Below are 20,828 nucleotides of genomic sequence, written 5' to 3'. Positions count from 1 at the left end.
GCCATTTGCTGTCAATGGAGGAGCTCTGGTCTGTAGTAAGTAGAAAACGAAGGCCCAATTCTATGGATCTTGTCTGCCTCAATCTTTGGCTACTCAACATCAGTTTAAAAAGATTAGAGACCAGCAACACTCTTCTCTGTATTACGTGATTATCTGAAATCCTGCTATAAATACTTGATTCTGTAAGTATAAAACTGAACACTTCTAAAAGAATATTTGAATAAAAACATGCAAAGAGAATCTTCCTAGAAAATTCTTGATTGGAGCAAAGAAGGGGGACTGCATTAGGTGCATATGCAATGATCAGTTTGGACTGATTTTACAATTTTGTCATTTCCTATTATTTTAGCTTTTTATTGATATCCATTAGCCATCTGGTATGAAATGTGTACCATTTTTGTGAACTATGCTGAAAATTATTTGAAGTTACCCCAAATGTGTTTTCAGCTATATGGTTGCAAGCAGAGCTGGAACAGTGCAAAAAAATGATTTTTAAAATCCATTCCTTCTGGCTACTTCTAAGACTTTGATTTGAAGGGAAAGGAATAACAAAGGTAAATATTTTACCAAAAATATGTCATATACCCTGTATGCTTGGTGCTTTAAATTCATTGTATTAAAAATAATTTGGTTGTTCATTTCACCCATGACAAGTATTCAAAGAATATGTCCATTATGCAGGCATATTTTCTAATGTTACAGATGCAAAATGAATCTTTAGTTTTTGCTACATCCCCCCAAAACTTTCCTCTTTTCCTTTTTCATAGTCTGTCTTTCTTTTTTACTTTGCAGTCCTGTGAGGCCCATGTCCACCACTGTGTTTTCTTTTTTTTTTTTTTTTTTTTTTTAAAGATTTTATTTATTTATTTTTCCCCCAAAGCCCCAGTACATAGTTGTCTGTCATAGCTGCACATCCTTCTAGTTGCTGTATGTGGGACGCGGCCTCAGCATGGCTGGAGGAGTGGTGCCTCGGCGCGCACCCGGGATCCGAACCCGGGCCGCCGGCAGCGGAGCGCACGCACTTAACCGCTAAGCCACGGGGCCGGCCCACCACTGTGTTTTCTAATGACATGATTATCTGTTTTTTCTTCTTTAACCTGATAACGCACAAGTTACATTACTAGCTTATCTGACATTGACCCAAACTTGCATCCCTGGAATAAGTCCAACTTGCTAATTATGCATTACCTTTTTGAAATATGTTATTGGATTCAGTTTAATAAGATTTTGCTTCAGATTCCTGCATCCACATTCAAGAGGGAGATTAGCCTGTGATTTCCCTTTCTCACACCATCATCATTTGGTTTTGAGGTGAGTATTAGCCTCATAAACTAAGTTAGAGCACGCTGCTGTCCTTCCTCCTTGTCACTTTTTGTTTTTCTGGAAGAGTTGATGTAATCTGGAAATTTTTTATTCCTTAAATCTTTGGTAGAATGTGCTTACAAAATTGTCTGGGCCTCGTATTTTCCTTCTGCAGAAATTTAAAATATTAATTCAGTTTCCATTATGATCAGAAGCAAATTTAAGTTCTCTATTCCTATTTCTTCTTGAGTCACACTTTGGTCATTGATATCTTTGTATTTGTCCATTTAAAAAATTTTTAAAAATTTATTGGCATGAAGTTGGCCATGAGAGTCTTTTATTTTCCTGTCAATCTCTGTTATATTCATCCTTTTTTTAATTATTGCTTTTTGCTTCATCTCTCTTCGTCTTAAAAAATTATTGGAGATTGTAAATTTTATTTTTAGAACCACTCTTAGGATTTATTGATCTATCTTTGTAATTTAATAATTTCTGCTCTTATTATTGCCTTCCTACTGCTTTCTTTGGGTTTGTTCTACTTCTTTTTTCTGACTTAAGTATGGTGCTTAGATTATTACTTTTCAGCCTTTTTTATTTTCTAATACAATAATTTTTAAAGCTAAATATTCTAGTCACAATGTTAGCTGTATCACAAATTTTTATACATAGTGTTGTCCTTATTACTTAGTTTTATATATATTCCAATTTTCCTTAGAAATGCTTTTTTGATACACGAGCTTTTTAAAAGTGTGTTTTAATTTCCCAAATTATGGGCTTTCCTAGGTATCTTTTGACCATTGATTTCTATCTTAGTGCACTATAGTCAGAAAGATGTGTTCTATATAATATTAATTCTTTGAAATGTATGAAGCTGGCTTCCTGGTCTAGCAGGTGATCCATTTTTATAACTCTTCCATGTGTTCTTAAAAAGAACGTGAATTTTCCATTTGTTAGGTGGAGTGTCCTTTTTAAATCAATTAGATTAAGATTGTCACACGTGTCCTCAAATCCTTTATGTCCATATTGAATCATTTTGTCTCCCTGATTTGCCAATGACTGAGAGATGTGTTAAAATCTCTCACTACAAAGAGGCATATCAATTTTCCTAATATTCTGTCAATTCCTCCTTGAGTTTCTGTCATTTTGAGGCTACGTATTAGGTAGATGCAAGTTTAGAATATATATCTTAATGTTTTATTCACAAATTTTTATTATTTTATTAACATTATTGTTTTTTTTTAATGTAGTCAATGTTTGCTTAGATTTAGGTACATGTTTACCACTTTCTTTGCTCTTCATTCCTTGCTTCTTGATCCTTCCTTTGAGATCACATTTTCCTCTTTGAGGTACTTTTTGAAATTTCTTGAGTGTGGGTCTTTATTAATTGCACTGAAGACGTAGTTTTTGTCTGAAAATATATTCTTGAAAGATAGTTTTGCTTTTGCGTCATTTATAATTCTGAGTTGAGTTATTTCTCTTTCAGCATATTGAAGATATCATTCTACTGTACCTTATAAGAAGTAGCTATCAGTCTAATTTTCACTCCTTTGTAGGTAATCTGTCTTTCAGCCTGCATTTACTATTTTCTTCTGTCTTTGAAATTCTGCAGTTTCACCAAGATGGGTTTAGGTATAGATTCTGAATTTAAGGATTAATGTCTTTAGCTAGTATCTTATAGAATATCATCTGTCACCCATTTTCTCTTTATGTACTTCTAAAATATCAATTAGATTCATGTTGGACTTTCTCACTCATCCTCCATGTCTCTTTTACTTTCAGGAATTCCATTGCTTTGTCTCCTTGGCTATACTCCCAGCAATTTCTTTGACTCTATATTCCAGGGTACTAATTCTCTCTTCAGCTATATCTAATATGCTATTAAATCCATCAACCAAATTTCTTTTTATTTTTATTTCTAAAAGTTCTATTTGGTTTTTCTTAAAATTTGCCTGTTCAATTTTGACAGTTTCTTGTTCCTTTGTTATATTTTCTAGTCCATTTTTTTGATCTTTAAACATACATAACTATATAGTTATATATTTCTTTACAGTCATACACTGCATAATGATTGTTTTGGTCAATGATGAACCACATATATGATGGTGGTTCCCTAAGATTAGTACCATATAGCTTAGGTGCGTAATAAGCTATATCATCTAGGTTTGTGTAAGTACACTCTATGTTTGCACAACAATGGAACTGCCTGATGATATATTTCTCAGAACATATCCCTGTCATTAGGCGATACATGACTGTATTTGATAATTCCAACATGTATAGTCTTTGAGAGTCTGATCATGAAATTAGTTGTTTTGGCCAACTCTCAATCATGGTGGCTCATTTTCTTGTATGTTTGGTGAATTTTGATTCTTAGCTCATATTTTTTGAAAGTTCATTTGTGGAAATTTTTGAGGTCTTGGTTTAAATTCTCTTCCTCCAGAGAGAGTTTGTATTTGCTTCTGCCAAATGTCTAGTGATTTTATCACACCTGGGCCACATGGCTGAAAAGAGAAACTTCTATGCTTTTAAAGAGATCTTTACCTTGTCTAGATATTAAATGTGTGTTGCAGAAACACAACATAAATATTTGCATCTGTAATTTGGGAACTGTCCACTGGAGGGGGACCAAAACCAGGGGCATCTGCTAAAGGAGCCATTAAAATATTTGCTTCATTTTTATGGTGACAAATGAAAGTTTGAGATATAGAAACAGTGCATGCTAAAGGCAAGGATAAATTTTCCAAATCTGATCTTGCCTTTTTCCTTTCTGGGCAAAATATCTCTGCTTTGGCAAAAAGTAAGATAATATTGGGCTTTGTAATATCCTCAAGTGGATGTGATTAACCCAGACCTTTTTGAAGAATATTTCTAGGAATTTGTCTTGCTTTTGTTCTGTTCGCCCTGCTTCTCTTCCAGGCAAGTTATGATCACATATAGTCATAAGGCAATGCAATTATTGAAGGCAGCCAGTAACGTCATTATTTAGCATTTCAAGCTGAAATACGCAACCCAGATTTCACTTCTCCCTTTGCTCATTACCTTGCTTTGAGCGGAGTTTCTGGCAGTTAAGCTAAAGGTGAAGACCAACAACTCTCCCCATTTATATTTCTGATGCATTCAGGAACAGTATTGCAAACAACAATGAGACTTGTAAGAGAGAAAGCAGGGACTACACTCTTAGCAGTAAAGGAATGGGTAGGAATTGTACCCTATTCTAAGGTAGGTTTGGAAATACTCCTTTGGAAATATTTTTTGACATAACACCTGGCCGGCAGAAATAATACCTGTGAGCACTGTGTACTTTTTGGAACATAAATGAAACACATAATGCAGAACTGCTTGTGCCTGGAAGCCCAAACACTGCTTCTGAAAAGCCAGCACCCTCCTCGCCATGACTGTGAGAAGACGAGTGGGAACTTGGATCACATAAGCAGGGAGTTTTCTCTATGCTGTTTCTCCAACTGCACGGACAGGGGGTTAAATCCAATCAAAAGAAAATGTTTTGAAGCAAACTGCTGCATAATTAATCCCTCTAGCTTCCCAGGGTGCATTGTAAAGAAAGCTATTGCTGATCAAAGGAATAGTTAATAGATCTCCAAAGCTTTTTAGAGGTTTGCTGCTTGCTAAGTTCTTTCAACAGATTTCTTTGAATAAGGCTGTGAAATTGCCCCTTAACATAAAAGAGATGGTGAATAACTAACTTTGTGTCTTTGAGTGTATTACTCCAGCCCTCGGTTTCCTTATCTATACAGTGTGTGTTGTGTGTGTGTGTGTATGTGTGTGTATCGGAGTGGGGGGGTTGGACTAAATGACTTCTGATCCTGCTTCTCAAACTTTAACAAGATTCGTATCACAGATTCATATGCAAATTCTGATTCTGCAGTCCTGGGTTGGCTCCAGATTCTGCATTTCTAACAGGTTCTCAAGTGATGCCCAGGCTGCTGGTCGATGGATCACACTTGGAGAAGTGAGGCTCTAAGCTGCATCTCTGACACTTTATGACCTTATGATGACTTTATGAGTAGCAACCACACTTCATGTTGATGATTCCTAAATATAGCTCTTCACACTATAAAATTCTATGAAGACCACTTTTTGAGTAAAGAAACCTCCAGAGCAAGCAGAAAACTTAACTACGAGAGGATGGGTGAGCAACAGCATCAATAAAGCTGGACCAGGATGGCTGAGGCAGAGAGGTAAGTGGTGGACACATGCTGAGCATGATTTTGAAGAGCAGAAGATAAGATCTGCTGACAGATTGGAGATGAGGTGTGAGAAGAAGAGGGAGTCAAGGCCGATGCCAAAAGTTTTGGCCTGATCAACTAGTAGAATGGAGTTCCTATTCACCGAGCAGGGACAACTGGGGAAGATCCAGTTTGGGTGGGTGGGTGGATGAGGGAATCAGGAGTCCAGTTTGCATGTGTTAACTTTAAGATGCCTATTCCATATCCAGATGGTCATGTCCAGTAGGCTATCGGCATCTGGTGGCACCAAGAAGCCTAATGCTAGATATGAAGTTTCAGAGTCATCAATGCATGAATAGTATTTATATTCATTATCTCACTTAAAGATCACAATCCCATATGGATTTGGTGTTATTATTATCTTCATTTTAAAGATGAGGCAATTGGGGTAGACAGAGTCGAGGTCACTGCTTGAAGGCCACATGGTCACTAAGTGAAGTCCAGCGGTCAACCTCAGAGCAAGCAGGGGCCAAGGACCAAATATGTCCAGTGCAGTTAGCAATGAGGAGGCCATCAGTGATTTGGCGAGAAGTGTCAAGGGAAGGATGCAGGCAGAAGTCAGACTTAGGGGACAGAGCAGCTGACCAGACTAGAAGCCTTAAAATGCAGGTCTGGTTTATGCGCCAGTCTCTGGTGAGTTCGTTCTCAGATGCTGAAGATTTCTGGGGTTGCTGACTAAATTCAGTTGCTGGATCTGTACTGCTGGACAGACTTGGGCTGGGTGGTCCTGCTGTGTTACTGCCCCACTGTGAGGTCCCCCTGGCAGCCGGCAATCTCATTTGTCTCTCTAACGGCACTGCTAAGTGCTCAGTGATTGTTTGCATTGATCTGAAAGTACAGTTTTCCCCACGTGACGCCAAAGAATCCTTACCCCAGCAGATGTGTGTGGGCTTGGCAAGGGGGATCCTGGTGAACGCTGACGCTATTTAGGGAGGAGAGTCACGGGGGAAGCTAAGCACGTGCTGCCTGTGGGAATCACAGAGACACCGTCCTAACTAGAGAAGATGCAAATGAAACCCTAGAGCTAGGAAAGTGGAAGCGACAGCTGCTGACAAAGCAGCTACGGGGTATTGAATGCAGAACTTCTGCTTCCAGTCTGGAAAAGGCAGGGACGACTAGTCAAGTGGAAAATCTCTCCAAGGCGGCACATCCCCATGCTTCACACGCAGGGATTAGAGTCGGAGGGGTAACCTCTGCTATGAAAATGGGGCATTCAGCCCAAGTTAACGCAAGTCAGGACCTGCACTCTTGCTAGATTATGAAGAACCTGAGGGCAGCTTTGTGACTTACGTACTTTTGCTGGTGATAGTAAATGCTTCATAAATATTTTTTGGATGAATGAGTGGAGATTATGTAGTTGTTGACATGAAAGAGGCTTGGCAAGATTAATCCAGAAGCGGCTGGTTATGTTTCTTTAAGCTCTGGTTTAAGAGGCAGTTCTTTCTGAATGTTACCAAGTAATAGAACGTAGTTAGCCTTTAATAAATATTTTAGAAATTATTGTAACAAGGGCTTAAGCTATTAGAAAATTAAATTATATTAATAAAGAATGTTTCGCTAGATTGTACATATCAGTTTTTGAGTCTTAGTTACCTCTGCTGGGGAGGAGCCAAGTGTGAGGCACCCTCCCCGCACCCCAACTCAGCTGGTTTGAGGTACTTCAGATGTAGCCTGGAGTAGCTTCTTTCTGGTACGGTTTGCTAATCTAATGTAGATCAGTGGGGGAAATGACATGGTAACAAAAAGGTCTGGAAGCGACTCCTAAACCCCAATATGGCTAAGTCCGTAAGGCATGAGAATTTAGGAGATAGGACTCAGGGAATATAACAGACAAATCACTGAAATCCACCAGTAATTATGCCCAGTTTCCTTCCAGAATATTGAACACTTGCCCAGATTGAATTCCAGAGCTGGCAGAGAAGGAGAGGTGACTTCCATTCACCTTTCCCTACCTGCTGACCTGGATGACCAATGTGATTCACATTTGTGGGGGGGCGATGCCTGATTCCCCACTCCCTCACTTACCACTGTTGCTGCGTTTCCGTAGGTCATACCCTCCGTCAGCTTCTTCTGGAACCTCCACAAGATCTGAAGTCTTGGAGAAAAGAAGGAACAGCACGGAATGAGCAATGTCATATCAGTGGGCCAATTGAGCAGAGATTTTGATGTCAGTAGAACTAAGGTGGAATTTGCATGACATTGTTTTAAGAATCCAATCATTGCTGTCCTGTCTGTTTGGCTAATGTTAGAGAGGCTGTGTGGTCCCTCGCAGACACTGTCCCTCCCTTCAGGTGTCTGTGGCAGGCTCAGGACTTGTCACATGATAGATACTCAATGAATGTTGAACGAAAGCCTAGATGCACAGGTCACAGTTAGGCTTCTTCCAAGGAAGTGACAACAGAGAGAAATCAAAATTCCTGCACATACCTTGTCACTTAAAAGTTTCAATAGAACTATAGCTCTTTCTATAGGTGAGTTTTAAATATTAATTATAAAGAATAAGATGCTCTATTGAGGGATGCATTACCTAGGTATGAGCTAAATGCCGTTCCATTGCTGCAAAAATCAACTGTTTTTGTAATACAGTCATGTGTTGCTTAACGATGGGGATACGTTCTGAGAAATGTGTTGTTAGGAGATTTCATGGTTGTGCGAACATCATAGAGTGTACTTACACAAACCTAGATGGTATAGCCTACTACACACCTAGGCTACATGGTACTAATCTTATGGGACCACCATTGTATATGGGGTCCATCATTGACTGACAGGTTATGTGGCATGTGACTATGCTTATTCTGCCTTTTTTTTTTAAAGAAGAGAAGTCATAGTCATTCTCCCACTTAGGTTACAGAAACAACAACAATATCAACAACAATAACTGCACTCTAAATAGTAATGGTTAACGATTATTCATCATGTACTTCATATGTATCATCTCATTTATGTTTCATTTAATCCGATGTTAGCTCTATTTTTCAGATAGGAATCTGAAGCCCAGAGAGAAACAGCAACTCTGTTCGAGGTCCCACAGCTAATATTTGGTGGATCTGGGGTTCAAACCCCAGGCATTGTCTTCAGAACTCATGTTCTTCTTCTGTTTTTTTTTTTTGTGAGGAAGATTAGATCTGAGCTAACATCCGATGCCAATCCTCCTCTTTTTTTGCTGAGGAAGACTGGCCCTGGGCTAACATCCATGCCCATCTTCCTCTACTTTATATAGGACGCTGCCACAGCATGGTTTGACAAGCAGTGTGTCGGTGCGCACCCAGGATCCGAACCTGCGAACCCCGGGCTGCCGCTGAAGTGGAGTGCGTGCACTTAACTGCTACACCACTGGGCCAGCCCCAGAACTCATGTTCTTAAGCACTGTGCTTCATCCAGTGGTGTACTGGAGCCACTCACTTGTTGGTGAGAGTCCTCAGGGTCATCACATTGGTAGCTTGAAATTGGCCATGGTGGGAGTATTTACACCATGGAAATGGGCAAATGCTACAGATTAGGCTCTAGCCCCACCCAGTGGTTAAACATTTACCAGCACACCACTGATTTCCAACAGCCTCGTTCAAAGGGCCAGATGTACCCACTTCTACCAGCTTGGCTCCAGCTTCTTGCAAAGAGGAATTTAGGGGGCCTCAGAGGAGAGTCACACTTTTAAAAACAATTTATTTATATCTTATCAGAGAGGAACAAGTTTGCCTTCCTAGCTCTCCTAGTCAGCTCTGGAGCACTTTAGCATCACCCTCCGAAGACTGATTTTTGTTACAATTCAGCTTTCAGACTTTTTTCAGCTATTCTTACTTTCACGCCACATCAGAAATGAGAAAAAAACAAATGTCACAGGGTCTTTAAGCTGCTCGTACCCTGCTTCTTTGAAGCTCACTATTTCTGAACAAAAGTTGCTATTATGATGTTAATTTAACCTTATGAAACTGAAGATTACTCATAAACTAGCCAACCAACCCCCAGAAAGTTTTTTGAATTTGGTTTCGTCCCAAAGCCATCAAGCCTTTTGTATTCTAGAACATTTGAAAGCACATTAAAGGAAACATCACGATTTCGAAACAGCCAGGCAGTGACTTCCCAACAATGTAAAGCAAATGCTTTTACAGCCCTGGAAGAAAGTAAACCTGTGGGCCAGAGCTTTGCTATGTGGGAATATGTTAGCTGTAGGACATAACAATACCGAGAACGGCAAGAAGCTGAAGTTCATTATCATTTGACCCTGCAGGAAGGAAGCAAAATCAATTTAAAGTACCAACCAATTGTTCCTGTTTTCTTCCACCGAGGCAAGTTGGACTCTGGGGGAAGAGTGATGTGGCAGATATTTAAGAATAATTTGATTTGTCTTTGTCTCCTTGCGGCTTTCAGAACAATGCCCTCACAGAGCAAAATTTCAAGAAATATTTACGGATAGAATCAGTGCCAGGAAGCATGAGTGGACTATGATGAATGGACACCTTACTGACATTCAGAAAACTATGCTTTTTGCCCCTGAAACCAGTCTGCAGACATTACTAGAAACAAAACTATTTTAGACAGGAAAGCATACTGGACATCCTTAAATTGTCTCTGTGATGTTCTTGCTGCTTCTTAGCATAAGCCAAAAATGTGGAGGCTAAAGTGTTCATTGCTGACCCTGTGTTTCTGAGGATGCCCCTGTGTCATGAGTTCAGCAGAGCTCAGAACCACGGGAGCAGCCATCTGCTGCTGATGCGGATAGGTTCCGGCTGTCTCTGGGGGCCTCCTCTCTGCTCTTGCCTCCCTTGGCTGGCTTTCCGTTTGCCCTTCCACCGATGCCAGCCTCAGACAAGCATGGGAGATGCATGCACTGGGAGTGGGATGAGGACATACTGGCTCTCATCAGAGGCGTGAGAAAGGCCCCTTCAGCATGCAGCTCAAAGTGGACAGCGGTCTCTCTGCTCTGGCCAGTGCTGTTTGTGTTTTTCTTTTGGATTCCTGGGTGGTATCTAAAAAAGTCTCAACTTGTACGGGGGATGGCTACAGGCTGCGAGCCAGCTCTACGCGGCATTGGGGGAACCAACTCATCGACAGCAATGGCCTTCGTCACTGTCCTGAGGAAGGAGATGCAACGTGGTACGTGGGCTTAGGGACACCGTTAGCATTCTTGAATCTCTGTTCCCAACTTCAGATCCAGCCTGGTAGCCACTGTGAATGTGTGATTCAAGAGCTGTTCACATAGAGAGGGAGCAAGAGCAAGTGTGAGCAAACAAGAAAGAATATGAAAATGAAAGAGGAGAGGCTGGCAGGACTGGTTTCTTGGAAGTAAATGTATGTCATAATTTAACTCAGTGATTCTCAACCTCTCATGTGCGTCAGAATCACCTGGAGGGTTTGTTAAAACCCAGATTGTTGGGCTCCATCCTCAGATTTTTTGATTCTGTAAGTCTGAGAGGAAAATACAAATTTGTCTTTCTAACAAGTTCCCAGGTAACGTTCCCAGAGACATTGAGAACCACTGATTTAACTCATCGCCAGCTTTAGGCCCTTCTTAGAAGTCTAAGGAGTTTCCCTGAGGAGAGTGTTCATTCATTCATTCACCACATATTTAGTGAGAATCTACAACGGCCTGGCACAGTGTAAATCAGTGGTTCTCAAACTTGGGAGGGTATCAGAATCACCTGGAGAACTAAAAAAGTGCACAGAGGCCTAGGCTTGTTGAAGTAGGACACGGCCTTTGCCTTTATACTTCTACGAAGCTCTTCAGTGGATTCCGATAGCCATCAAAGTTTAAGAATGACTAGTATAAAGTAATGGAAATAAAAAGAAGTGGACAAAAAGTCCTTGCATTTAAGCAGCTTAGTCTAGATGAGGAAGGGACTGGAGAAGAGAAAAATGAAACAAAAAAGTGAAAATTACCAAGCAATATGCAAATCACTATGATTAATAAATTGGTTGCTATGGGTGCCCAGAGAGGAGGCACCCAACCCAAACCAGGAAGAGAGCTGTTGTCTGCATAGAGGCAGAGAGAAGCTGTGGGCAAGGCCCAGCAACTGGATTGAGCACGGCTATCCAGAGAGCAGCAAACTGTGCTTGGAGCTGAGGGTGTGAGCAAAGAAGTGTTGTGTGGATCCCTGAGGGTTCTGAGAATCCCTTCAAGAATCCCTTGTTAATTCTTCCTCATTCTTCTAGCATTTCTCGAGGGCCCACTATGTGCCAGGCTTGGTGTAATGAGACGGATAAGGAATGGGGCCCTGATGTATAGTCTCTCAGTATCTAGTTCAGGAAAGAGATGCAAAAGCAGATAATTACAATGCAATTATCTATATCCTTTAAGAAAGGAATTTTTGAAGGCTCCTGGGAGGAGCAACTCACCATGTTTAGGGGAGTCTGAGAACTCTTCATAGTTTGTGTGAAAACCAACCTTGGTCTTAAAGAAATTCAACTGGGGGAACAGCATGTTCTACGGTATGGAGATGTCAAAGAGCTCGGCAAGTTCAGGGGATGGTGGGTCTTTCAGGTAGGGACAGGCCTTATGTGCCATGCTAAAGAGTTTGGGCAAGTCAATAGAGTGTTTTAATTAGGAAAATTGCACAAGGCCTTTCTTTAAAAGATGATAAATCTGGAGGTATTGCTAAGAGTAGACTGAAAAGGAAGCAGGAAGCACAGTTATTCCTTTATAATGATTTGGGTGAGAGATGATAAGGTTCAAACCTCCAGCATTGGTGATAGAGAGGAAGGGCCTTTTGAAACACATGTCTGAGTTCTGAATTATGGGACCTAATCACCAATGGAGCATGAGTTTAGTTTGGACATGCTGATTTTGAGATATCAGTAGGACTGGGCTGGCACTTGTGCAAGAGCTTAGGACTAGAAATATCTAAGGGAGTCATTAGCTTAGAGACAGTGGTTGGACAAGAGGAATGTGAAGAAGATAACTGGAAAGAGCATGTAGAACAAGAAGATCAAGCCAAAGCAGACCACTGGGAACACCCCAACTTAAGGAATGACTAGAGGACACATCAGGAAAGACAGGCTGAGCAGAAGAACAGAGTGGAGCCCTTGACTGAGTCAGGGGTTTCCTACAGAGCCTGAGAATGGGCCCTGTTAAAGGGTGGCTCTGGGAAATGCTCTTCTCAGATAACGTATTTGCCTTTCTGATGGATTACACTCTTGTTTCGTTTCATAATAATTCAAGTTTAAAGAAAATCCAGGTAAGGCCTAGATGCTTAATGAAAATAAAACAGCAACAATTTCTATGTATTGAGTGCCAATTATGCCAGGCCCTGTGCTAGAAACTCTACTTATACTATTGTTATTATCCAATCCATGCAGCCAGAACATATTTGTATATAATGTAAATCCTATCCATATGCACTTTGTATGTTATCATCACATTTGACACCATTTCTAGGCTTCTTTCAGTAAATTAATTGACATTATCATTGGGACTGCCAATTTGATTTATAGCCTCCCTAAGAAGATCATCAGGATCAAGTATCTTAAAATTTCACAAATTATGCCCTCACTGCTTTGAGGCAATGCTTACTGAAGCTAAACATTTTCGATCTTTATTATGAAATCCTTCAGCATTCATATGATATAGTTATTATAATACCCTTAACACAAATATGTTCTGTTCTTCTTAATAAAAATAGGATAAGACATATAAAAGTGTATTTAAAAAAAAATGCCAAATAATGCCACCATCATCAGCTTTCTTCTCTATTGGTTTTGTCTTTGGGAATAAGTTGTGAATTCTAAGGGTAAGGAGCCATGTCTTCTACTTCTTTTGTGTCCTCTACAATGCTAGCAAATCATAGGCACTTAATTCATGTTCGCTGAGTAAAAGAAAAAACTAATTGACATCAATTTTACGTATAACAAAGAAAAGGAGTAAAAATTATTTTTAGTTCTTCCCTTTAGAATCCAGTAGGATCCATGAAGAACAGGGTTTTCAGTGAGTTTAAAGATGGCCTCCAGGATAACCACGTGGTATGGGTCAGAGGACCTACATACCTACCTATTCACCTACCTGACCTACATACCTATCTATACACTACAATCTCAGTTATCTTGTGGGTTGACCCACACCCAATGAGAGAGCTGCTTCAACTCAGCCCCTGACAGCCCCTCCCAGTGGGTATGCCCTGCCCATCTCACACAATCCACCTTAATCACTTCATATTGAGAAGACCCAGTAGGGCAGATGATTTGAAGGTTCATCTGTGTCTTGCCCGAAAGTCCCCAGTCCAGCAGAGGCTGCAACAATGGAACCGATAACTGAATGCAAGCTAGTCTAATGGGAAATGTGAATTAGAAGGTCCTCATCTCTTTGCAGGAGAAATGGTGGCTTTCAGCATGAGCTGCAGAGTTGTGTGGCGTCTTGGGGCATTTATAGAAATTCTAGTTGGGACAACCAGGACAGGATGATGATAGTAGGTCACAGAGATCTATGGAACACTCATTTTAGATCGGCTAAAATATAGGAGAGGTGTTTGGGAGGGTGAGTGTCCCATAGAGAGAAGCCCCACAAAGTCACAGGTCAAGTGCCTCTGTGTGAAACCACGGGACGTACCTTGTCTTAGAGAGAAAGGACTGATAAAATGTGAGAAGTGGCTGTGTTCTTGAACTGGGATGTAGCTGGAAGGAGAACCAGACACAACTGGGACTTCCCTGCTTCTACCCATTGTTTGGGTCAAACCTCTGTATGTGTTCACTGACATGTTATCTAATATTGGTGCGAGGGTGAGGGAGCGGGAGGATGTGGGAAGAGTCAAGGAGCAAAATGACAAAAGCATGGTCTCCGAAGAGAAAAGTCAAATGATCTCTGGGTGTTGGCAACAGAAAATTGGCCTTTAGTGCCCAAGGCACTTTAGGATTCCCTTTGGAGGTTGCCTGACTCCCTAAAGACCCGCCCTCATTTAGGTGGCACCTCTCACACTGCAGTGCCTGAGGCCTGCCCTGCCCAAGAGCACTGTGGGTGGACTGAGGGAGGAAGAGGACAATTACAGAGGTTCTGTGAGGCGAGTCGGAGCCACTGCCGGAGCTGCCCTTCTTTGTTCTCTGGGCCAGGGAGGTGCCGAAGCGAAGGGTCTCGTAGACAGGGTCCACCTTATTGCCACAGGCTGCAACAGAAGAGAAAGCTCATCTGAGATAAAGGTTTCCTCAACTCACTGTCAGGAACACAGCCAACCACCTGTCACATCTCCTGGGTTAACAGCAACCAAGAAGTGGGTCTGCTGAGCCTGAGAAAATGGGGCTTTTTGTGGTCAAGTTTTCCTCAGAGATGTGCTCCCCATGACATGTGCCCATTTATCAGGTCCCTCCACTGCACCCAGCACTCTCTGCTCCCAAATACTTCCTGATTGATTGGTTTTCCTCTTTTGTTTCCATCTCCAGGACTCCAATTTCAAGGTTCTTCCCAGAGACCAGCTTTCCTTCCTCTAGCGTGAGGCTCTGCTCACCAAGGTAAAAAGCCCGAGACACAAAGTTTGCAGTAGGAAGCAAGTATTTTTGAAAGAATTTGACATTACCAGGCTTCATGAATTTCTAATTAAAAGCTTTCTAGTTCATAAGTTTCTAGTTTAAAACTTGCCCTCTCCTCCAAAAAAGGCAAAAAAATATGTAGAGATTTTCAGAGAGAGAGGAAAAATAGAACTGAAAGATACTGTTAAAGAATAAATTCAAGCCAGAAATATCTATAAATATAAGACTTTTTTGGTCCTCATTAAAGCATAGCTGATACTCACTGAGTTCCTCCTAAGCAATGGTCTATAATTTATATTGACTTTTTACAACAATTATGAAAAGCAGCCATTGCTGTTCTCATTTTATAGGGTCTGACAGGTCGAGTAACTCTTCAGACACACATCTGGTCAATGGGGAAGGTGGGTGGGCTTTGAGCCGGGTCTGTGGGATGCCACACTCCATGCTCTTTTCACTCTCCCACACCGCTGATGGGGGGGTGGTAAATCAGCAGCCTTTGGGACTTGGGTGCTTTTTGAGCTTCATCAGGGAGAGGATGAAAATTCCTAGAGAATTTCGTCCACTCTGTGTTTCCCCTCCAGCAAAACAAACAAACAATCATAACCCCATCAGCCACCAAACAAATACACAAACACACCCCACTGGTTTTGAAGCCGTGGGAGAATAGCAGCCATGAATGCTGACATCGCTGCTCAAAACCCAGCTCAACCCACCAATGTTCCAACTCACCAATGGGCATAACTTCTTTAATGCATCCAAACTGTTCATGAGTGAGCAAGGGGGAGCTGTAGTAACGCCGAAACCCTTTTGGCTGGAGAGAGAATGAGAAAGAGAAGGGCCTAATGTCACGGAGAAAATCACAAAAGAGCTCTAAAAATGAAACCGGTTGGTTTCTCCAGGGGCACCTCCCTGACTCCCTTTAAAATGCTGACTTGGGGGCCGGCCCCGTGGCACAGCACTTAAGTGCGTGTGCTCCGCTGCTGGCGGCCCGGGTTCAGATCCCCGGTGCGCACCAATGCACTGCTTGTCAGGCCATGCTGTGGCGGTGTCCCACATAGAGTGGAGGAAGATGGGCATGGATGTTAGCCCAGGGCCAGTCTTCCTCAGCAAAAAGAGGAGGATTGGCATGGATGTTAGCTCAGGGCTGATCTTCCTCACACACACAAAAAATAAATAAAATGCTGACTTGTCCTATAATTTATCCCTGGGGGCGGGGAGGTACAGGTGCCAATAAACAAGCTACACTCCATCCAGAAAGCAAGTCCCCAGCCTTGCCCCTCCCTGTCCTTCTCCTCCTTCTGCAGCCCACTGTAGCCTCCCTTGTGTCCAGGCTCCTCATTATCTCCCAGGATACAAATGGACCAGCATGCATTTATTTCACTACAGTTTACTACTGTGGTTTATTAAAATCATAAAAGGCCTGGGCATGGGAAAGCAGACCTCAGAGGTAGGCCTTAAGGCCCTTCTCTGTCTGATCAGCTCTACCCAGAATCATTTTCTTTGTGTTCTAGATGTCATTCTGTTTTTCTGACCTCTCCTCCATGGTCTTTGCCTTGGCTTGGGGAATCGCCATTGGAGGAGGAAGGGAACAAGTGAGGCATGGGTTTTAGAGAAGAGGACATTGCCATTCAGAGTAAGGAGATGAACTCTCTAAGAATCTTACCTTACCATATCACAGGGTTGGAAGGAAACTTAGTGGCCCAGCCCCTATTACAACTAAAGAATCCTCTCCAATGTTCTTGGCAAGTGGTATCCTCCTTTGAACACTGCCAGTGATGGGGGGTTGGAGGGTGGGAGGTGCTCTCACTAACCCTGGTAGCAGGCAGATCTTCAGTGACATTATCTCTGACTGATCCTAGATCTTTTCTCTGGAGCCACAGAGGACAATTAAATTTCTCTTCTGTGTGACAGGTCTTAAATTTTTTTAAAGACAGCTATCATGTCCTAAGTATCTCTAGGGTAGATATTCTTGGTCCCTTCTACAATTCTCTGGCCATCCTAGTTTCAACTATCCACAAAAGTGCTCTGGGCTGCTTTTTATCAATGTGTGGGACCAGTACTAAAGCCCACACTCCTGAGATGGTATGATCAGCCCAGAATGGGCTATCCAATCTCCCTTGGTTTGGCCACCATGATCTGTTAAAGTGGTAAAGATTTTTATTACTCTCTCCACTTTTGTGGGGGTGGTTAATCTCTATCCCATTCTGGACAGCTATTGAGCTGTCAGCCAATTAAGCACTAGGGTGACCAACCATCCTAGTTTGCATGGGGCTGAGGGGGTTCCTGGGATGCTTGACTTTCACTCTTAAAACCTGGACAGTCTCAGGATGTGGGTCTTCCTGTACTAAAACTGAGAAAGTTCTAACCCAGGACAAGTTGGTCACCCTATTTAAGGACACTGAGTCCTTTTCACATGTGGGGCATTCGTCTCTTAGGTTGACAAAGCTCCTCCTCTGCTCTATCATTATGTCAACTAGGAAGCCAAGTTGGTCAGCCAGGGATTCTGGGGCTACTTTCCTGGTGCCCAGTTCTCAGTGCCCTGCAGGAAAGGAGTTTGGATGATCTCATCAGGGAGGCAAGTGCCCTGTGCAGGGAGTTCTGGGGCTCACTCCTGGCACAAGCCCTTACCAGCTTGCCCATGCACCGCTGGGATGCCAGGCCATCCATGCACTTGTGGTGGATGCTCATCTTACAGGCCTTGCAGCGCAGTCCATGCTTAGCGTTTGTTCCTGTCAGATATATGGTGAGCCTTGGTTAGGATACAACCAACCCTTTCCTGGTGACTAGTATGAAATCCCTGAAAAAGTTGTTATTCCCATAATCCAAGTAATTTTTTTCTGTGACTTTTGCATAAGCTTTCAAAATGGACAAAATATTATGGGAGACTCTTTTACCTTCTCCCACATTTTCTACCTAAGGTATCAGCTCTGGTTTACCCTCACCCCTTTCCAATTCATTACTCCAGAAAATCTCAGCCTCCTCCACTTTCATTGTTCCCTCAATTCAAGCTAGCAAATTCCACTTCCTTGCTCTGCATATAGATCACCCATTTCTGCTCTTCTATATGTCTTGCTGAGTAGGGCAAGTCCTGAAATTTTGCCCATTTTTACCTGAATTCCCATCACAGAGTCTGAGCTGTTGGACAAACTCAGGAAAATGACTGATAAAGGAGGAACAGCATGGTCTGTGTGGACGTGGGGCTGAGGGTGCCCTAAAGTGGGGGAGAGAAGTCTCGATCAGACACGAGCCCCTGCCTGGGGGCAGAAGAAGAGGAAGTAGGCGGCAATGAAACCACTGCTGCAGTGAGTCATTTAGCTTCCTGGGACAAGGCGCCATAACAGGGTGAGAAGAAAGAAGGCAGAGGAGGAGAGGAGAGGCAGAGAGGCATCTTGGCAACTGCACTGCTGCACCAAGACCCAAGGAAGCAGCAGTGGAGAGGCACTGGGAGGACAAAGAAAAGGGTGGGGTGTGGGAGCTTCAGAAAGATGGAAGTCGTGTTGGACACCTGCATCCAATGTTTTAGAAAGTGTTTGGATGGAGGCTAGGAGGGGATGTTAATGTGGGATGTTTTCTGTCTCCATTTAAGCCAGAACAAGAGTATATGGCATAACAGATGTCATCTGCTCTGACATATGGAAGTGAGGTGGTAGGCTCCCAAGCAGGCCTCAAAAATGGGGTTCCAAAATGGATTTTACAGTTCTTAGATGACCACGTATATCAAGTATATATTAGAAAAGAGGAAGAGAGGTGGGAGATTGGAGAGAAGATTTCTTTGTAGAGTTGCTGAGGTACGATTAGGTTCATCCTAACTCCTCTAACGTAATGAGAAGGATGGGGGTGTTTTCTTCTCTCTTCAGTCCTATGGAGAGGGGCTTCAAGGAGACTATTTTAAAAGCTTTGCCTATGTCCCCTGGAGTCTGTGGGACACACGGCTGTGGCCATACCTATGCCTGGGAAAGTGTTAAGGTGAGAGATGTGGATGACGAGTGGTCCTGTCAGCTTACTGAGGAGAGACAGCCATGTAGGAAAGGCCTACACTTTAAAAGCTTGTCAGGAAAAGGATACATGAGTACTTCCCGTGGATCAGATTTGGATCATGTGGAATGCTGCCCAAGAAGAGTGCTAGGAGAGGCAATGGGACTCCCTATACCTCAGTGGAGGTATAGGAATTAATATGTCCATATACCATGAGACATGAGGCCACAGGTATCCCACTATAGATTACAGCTGACCATAGATGCAAAATGAGGATATCCTAAGATATATAAAACCCACCCTCTTCTCCACCATCGCCTCCTCATCCAAACCGCCATCATCCCTTGTCTGGACTAATTCCTAATTGAATTGCCTTTATGTGTTTTTGCCTTCCTCCATGTGTGCACAGTGACTAGAGTAATCTTTTACAAGTGTACTTGAGTCACCTCCTTCTCTTGCTTAACCATCTTCCAGTAGATTCTCTCTGTCTTTCTGATGTTATACAAAATTCTCACCATGGTGGTGAGGCTTTGTATGATTTGGTGTGAGCCCATTTCTATATTTATCTCAGGGCACCCCCTCTTGTTTGCTATGCTCTGCCACATGGCCTTCTTCAAGTTCCTTGAATGCACAAGCTCTTTAATTCCTCAGGGTCTTTATGCATGCTGCCCTGTGTGCCTGGAATGCTGTTTCTATCACTCTTCACTTGGCTAGCTACTCCTCACCCTTCGGATCTCTTGTCATTTGTTCAATGAAGCTTTCCTGGAAACATTCCCTATCCTCATCTAAATTATCTTTTTCCTATTACTCTTTTTCACAGCATTCTGTTGTTGTCTTTCATAGCATTTATTACAATTTATATTTATTTAAGAGTTTGTTTTTGTCTGCTTTTCCCTCTCTGGACTATGAACTCAATGAGCCTAAAGACTGAGTCTGTTCATTTGTCACTGTATACCCAGCTCTGAGTATGATGTCCAATGAATTAGTATTAAATAAACTAATAAACAAATTCTTTCCTAATCACATATGTATTGAAACAGTGGTGACTACTTTAGATAATTAATTGAGGTTGATTCATTGATGGTGTAGAAATGGCATTCAAGAGCTGAAAGAGGACTTGACAATCATCCATCTGTATAGTTTTATTTTATAGATGAGAAGCCTGAGGGTCCAAGCAGTAGAATGATTTGCCCCAGATGAGAGGAGGGCCTGCCTAGTTTCACTCCTTCACTAGTTGACTCAAACATTTCCTCCTTTTATTTGGGTTGTTTAACCTACATGAAGATGCAGTTGGGGGTAATTAGATAATAAAATAAGGGAGTACAGAAACCTGACACTTACCTAGGAGAAGCAAGAGGCAAACTCTTGATTGGACAAGGACCTAGAAACCCTTCAGGAGGTATTACCTGAAAACTCCCTTCAGGAAGGCATCATTTACACAAAGCATGTCTGCTATTATAACCACAGAAAGTCAAAGTGACATATAAACACACCACGAATTACAGAGTATGTGTGCTTGTTCATAAATACCAGTTGGAAAGTCTCTTTTCCTTTTTGAGAATAACTACTTAGCTGAAAGGCTGCAATGCCTTCAAAAGAGTGGATTTAGAAAGCAATCACTTATTTTTTGTTTTCAAATTAGAGAATGCTGTTTGTGCCCTATGTGAGAATGTAAGTAAAAGCTTCAAAGAGGAAAGTTATTTCATTGTGTGCTGGACTCTGAAATAGCACCATTATATATTAAGGTATATTTTCCTTCAGACTTGAACACCATAATTTCATTTTTCCTTGTCTGCTCTAATACACTCCACTGTTTTGTATGAGTCAGACCACCAGCAATTATTTGGTTTTAGGTGT

General features: G+C 42.0%; 1 protein-coding gene across 3 annotated transcripts in view; it reads right to left on the bottom strand.

The window, feature by feature from the left end:
- STAC (SH3 and cysteine rich domain) overlaps nt 1-20,828 on the bottom strand; it is a 152,336-nt gene that overhangs the window by 38,488 nt on the left and 93,020 nt on the right. For all 3 annotated transcript variants that reach the window (XM_004419483.3, XM_014790458.2, XM_087430688.1), the window contains exons 3-6: nt 17,625-17,725; nt 15,726-15,807; nt 14,520-14,635; nt 7,572-7,641 (exon numbers count right to left, since the gene is read on the bottom strand). In XM_004419483.3, the coding sequence (XP_004419540.1) occupies nt 7,572-7,641; nt 14,520-14,635; nt 15,726-15,807; nt 17,625-17,725 (369 nt within the window). The remainder of the gene's footprint in view (nt 1-7,571; nt 7,642-14,519; nt 14,636-15,725; nt 15,808-17,624; nt 17,726-20,828) is intronic.

Source organism: Ceratotherium simum, chromosome 5 (assembly GCF_057802395.1).
Source record: "Ceratotherium simum simum isolate JZ-2026a chromosome 5, ASM5780239v1, whole genome shotgun sequence".
In the NCBI taxonomy this organism is placed as follows: domain Eukaryota; kingdom Metazoa; phylum Chordata; class Mammalia; order Perissodactyla; family Rhinocerotidae; genus Ceratotherium; species Ceratotherium simum.
Note: the sequence above shows the minus strand (reverse complement) of the source record. Positions and strands in the feature narration are given on the sequence as shown.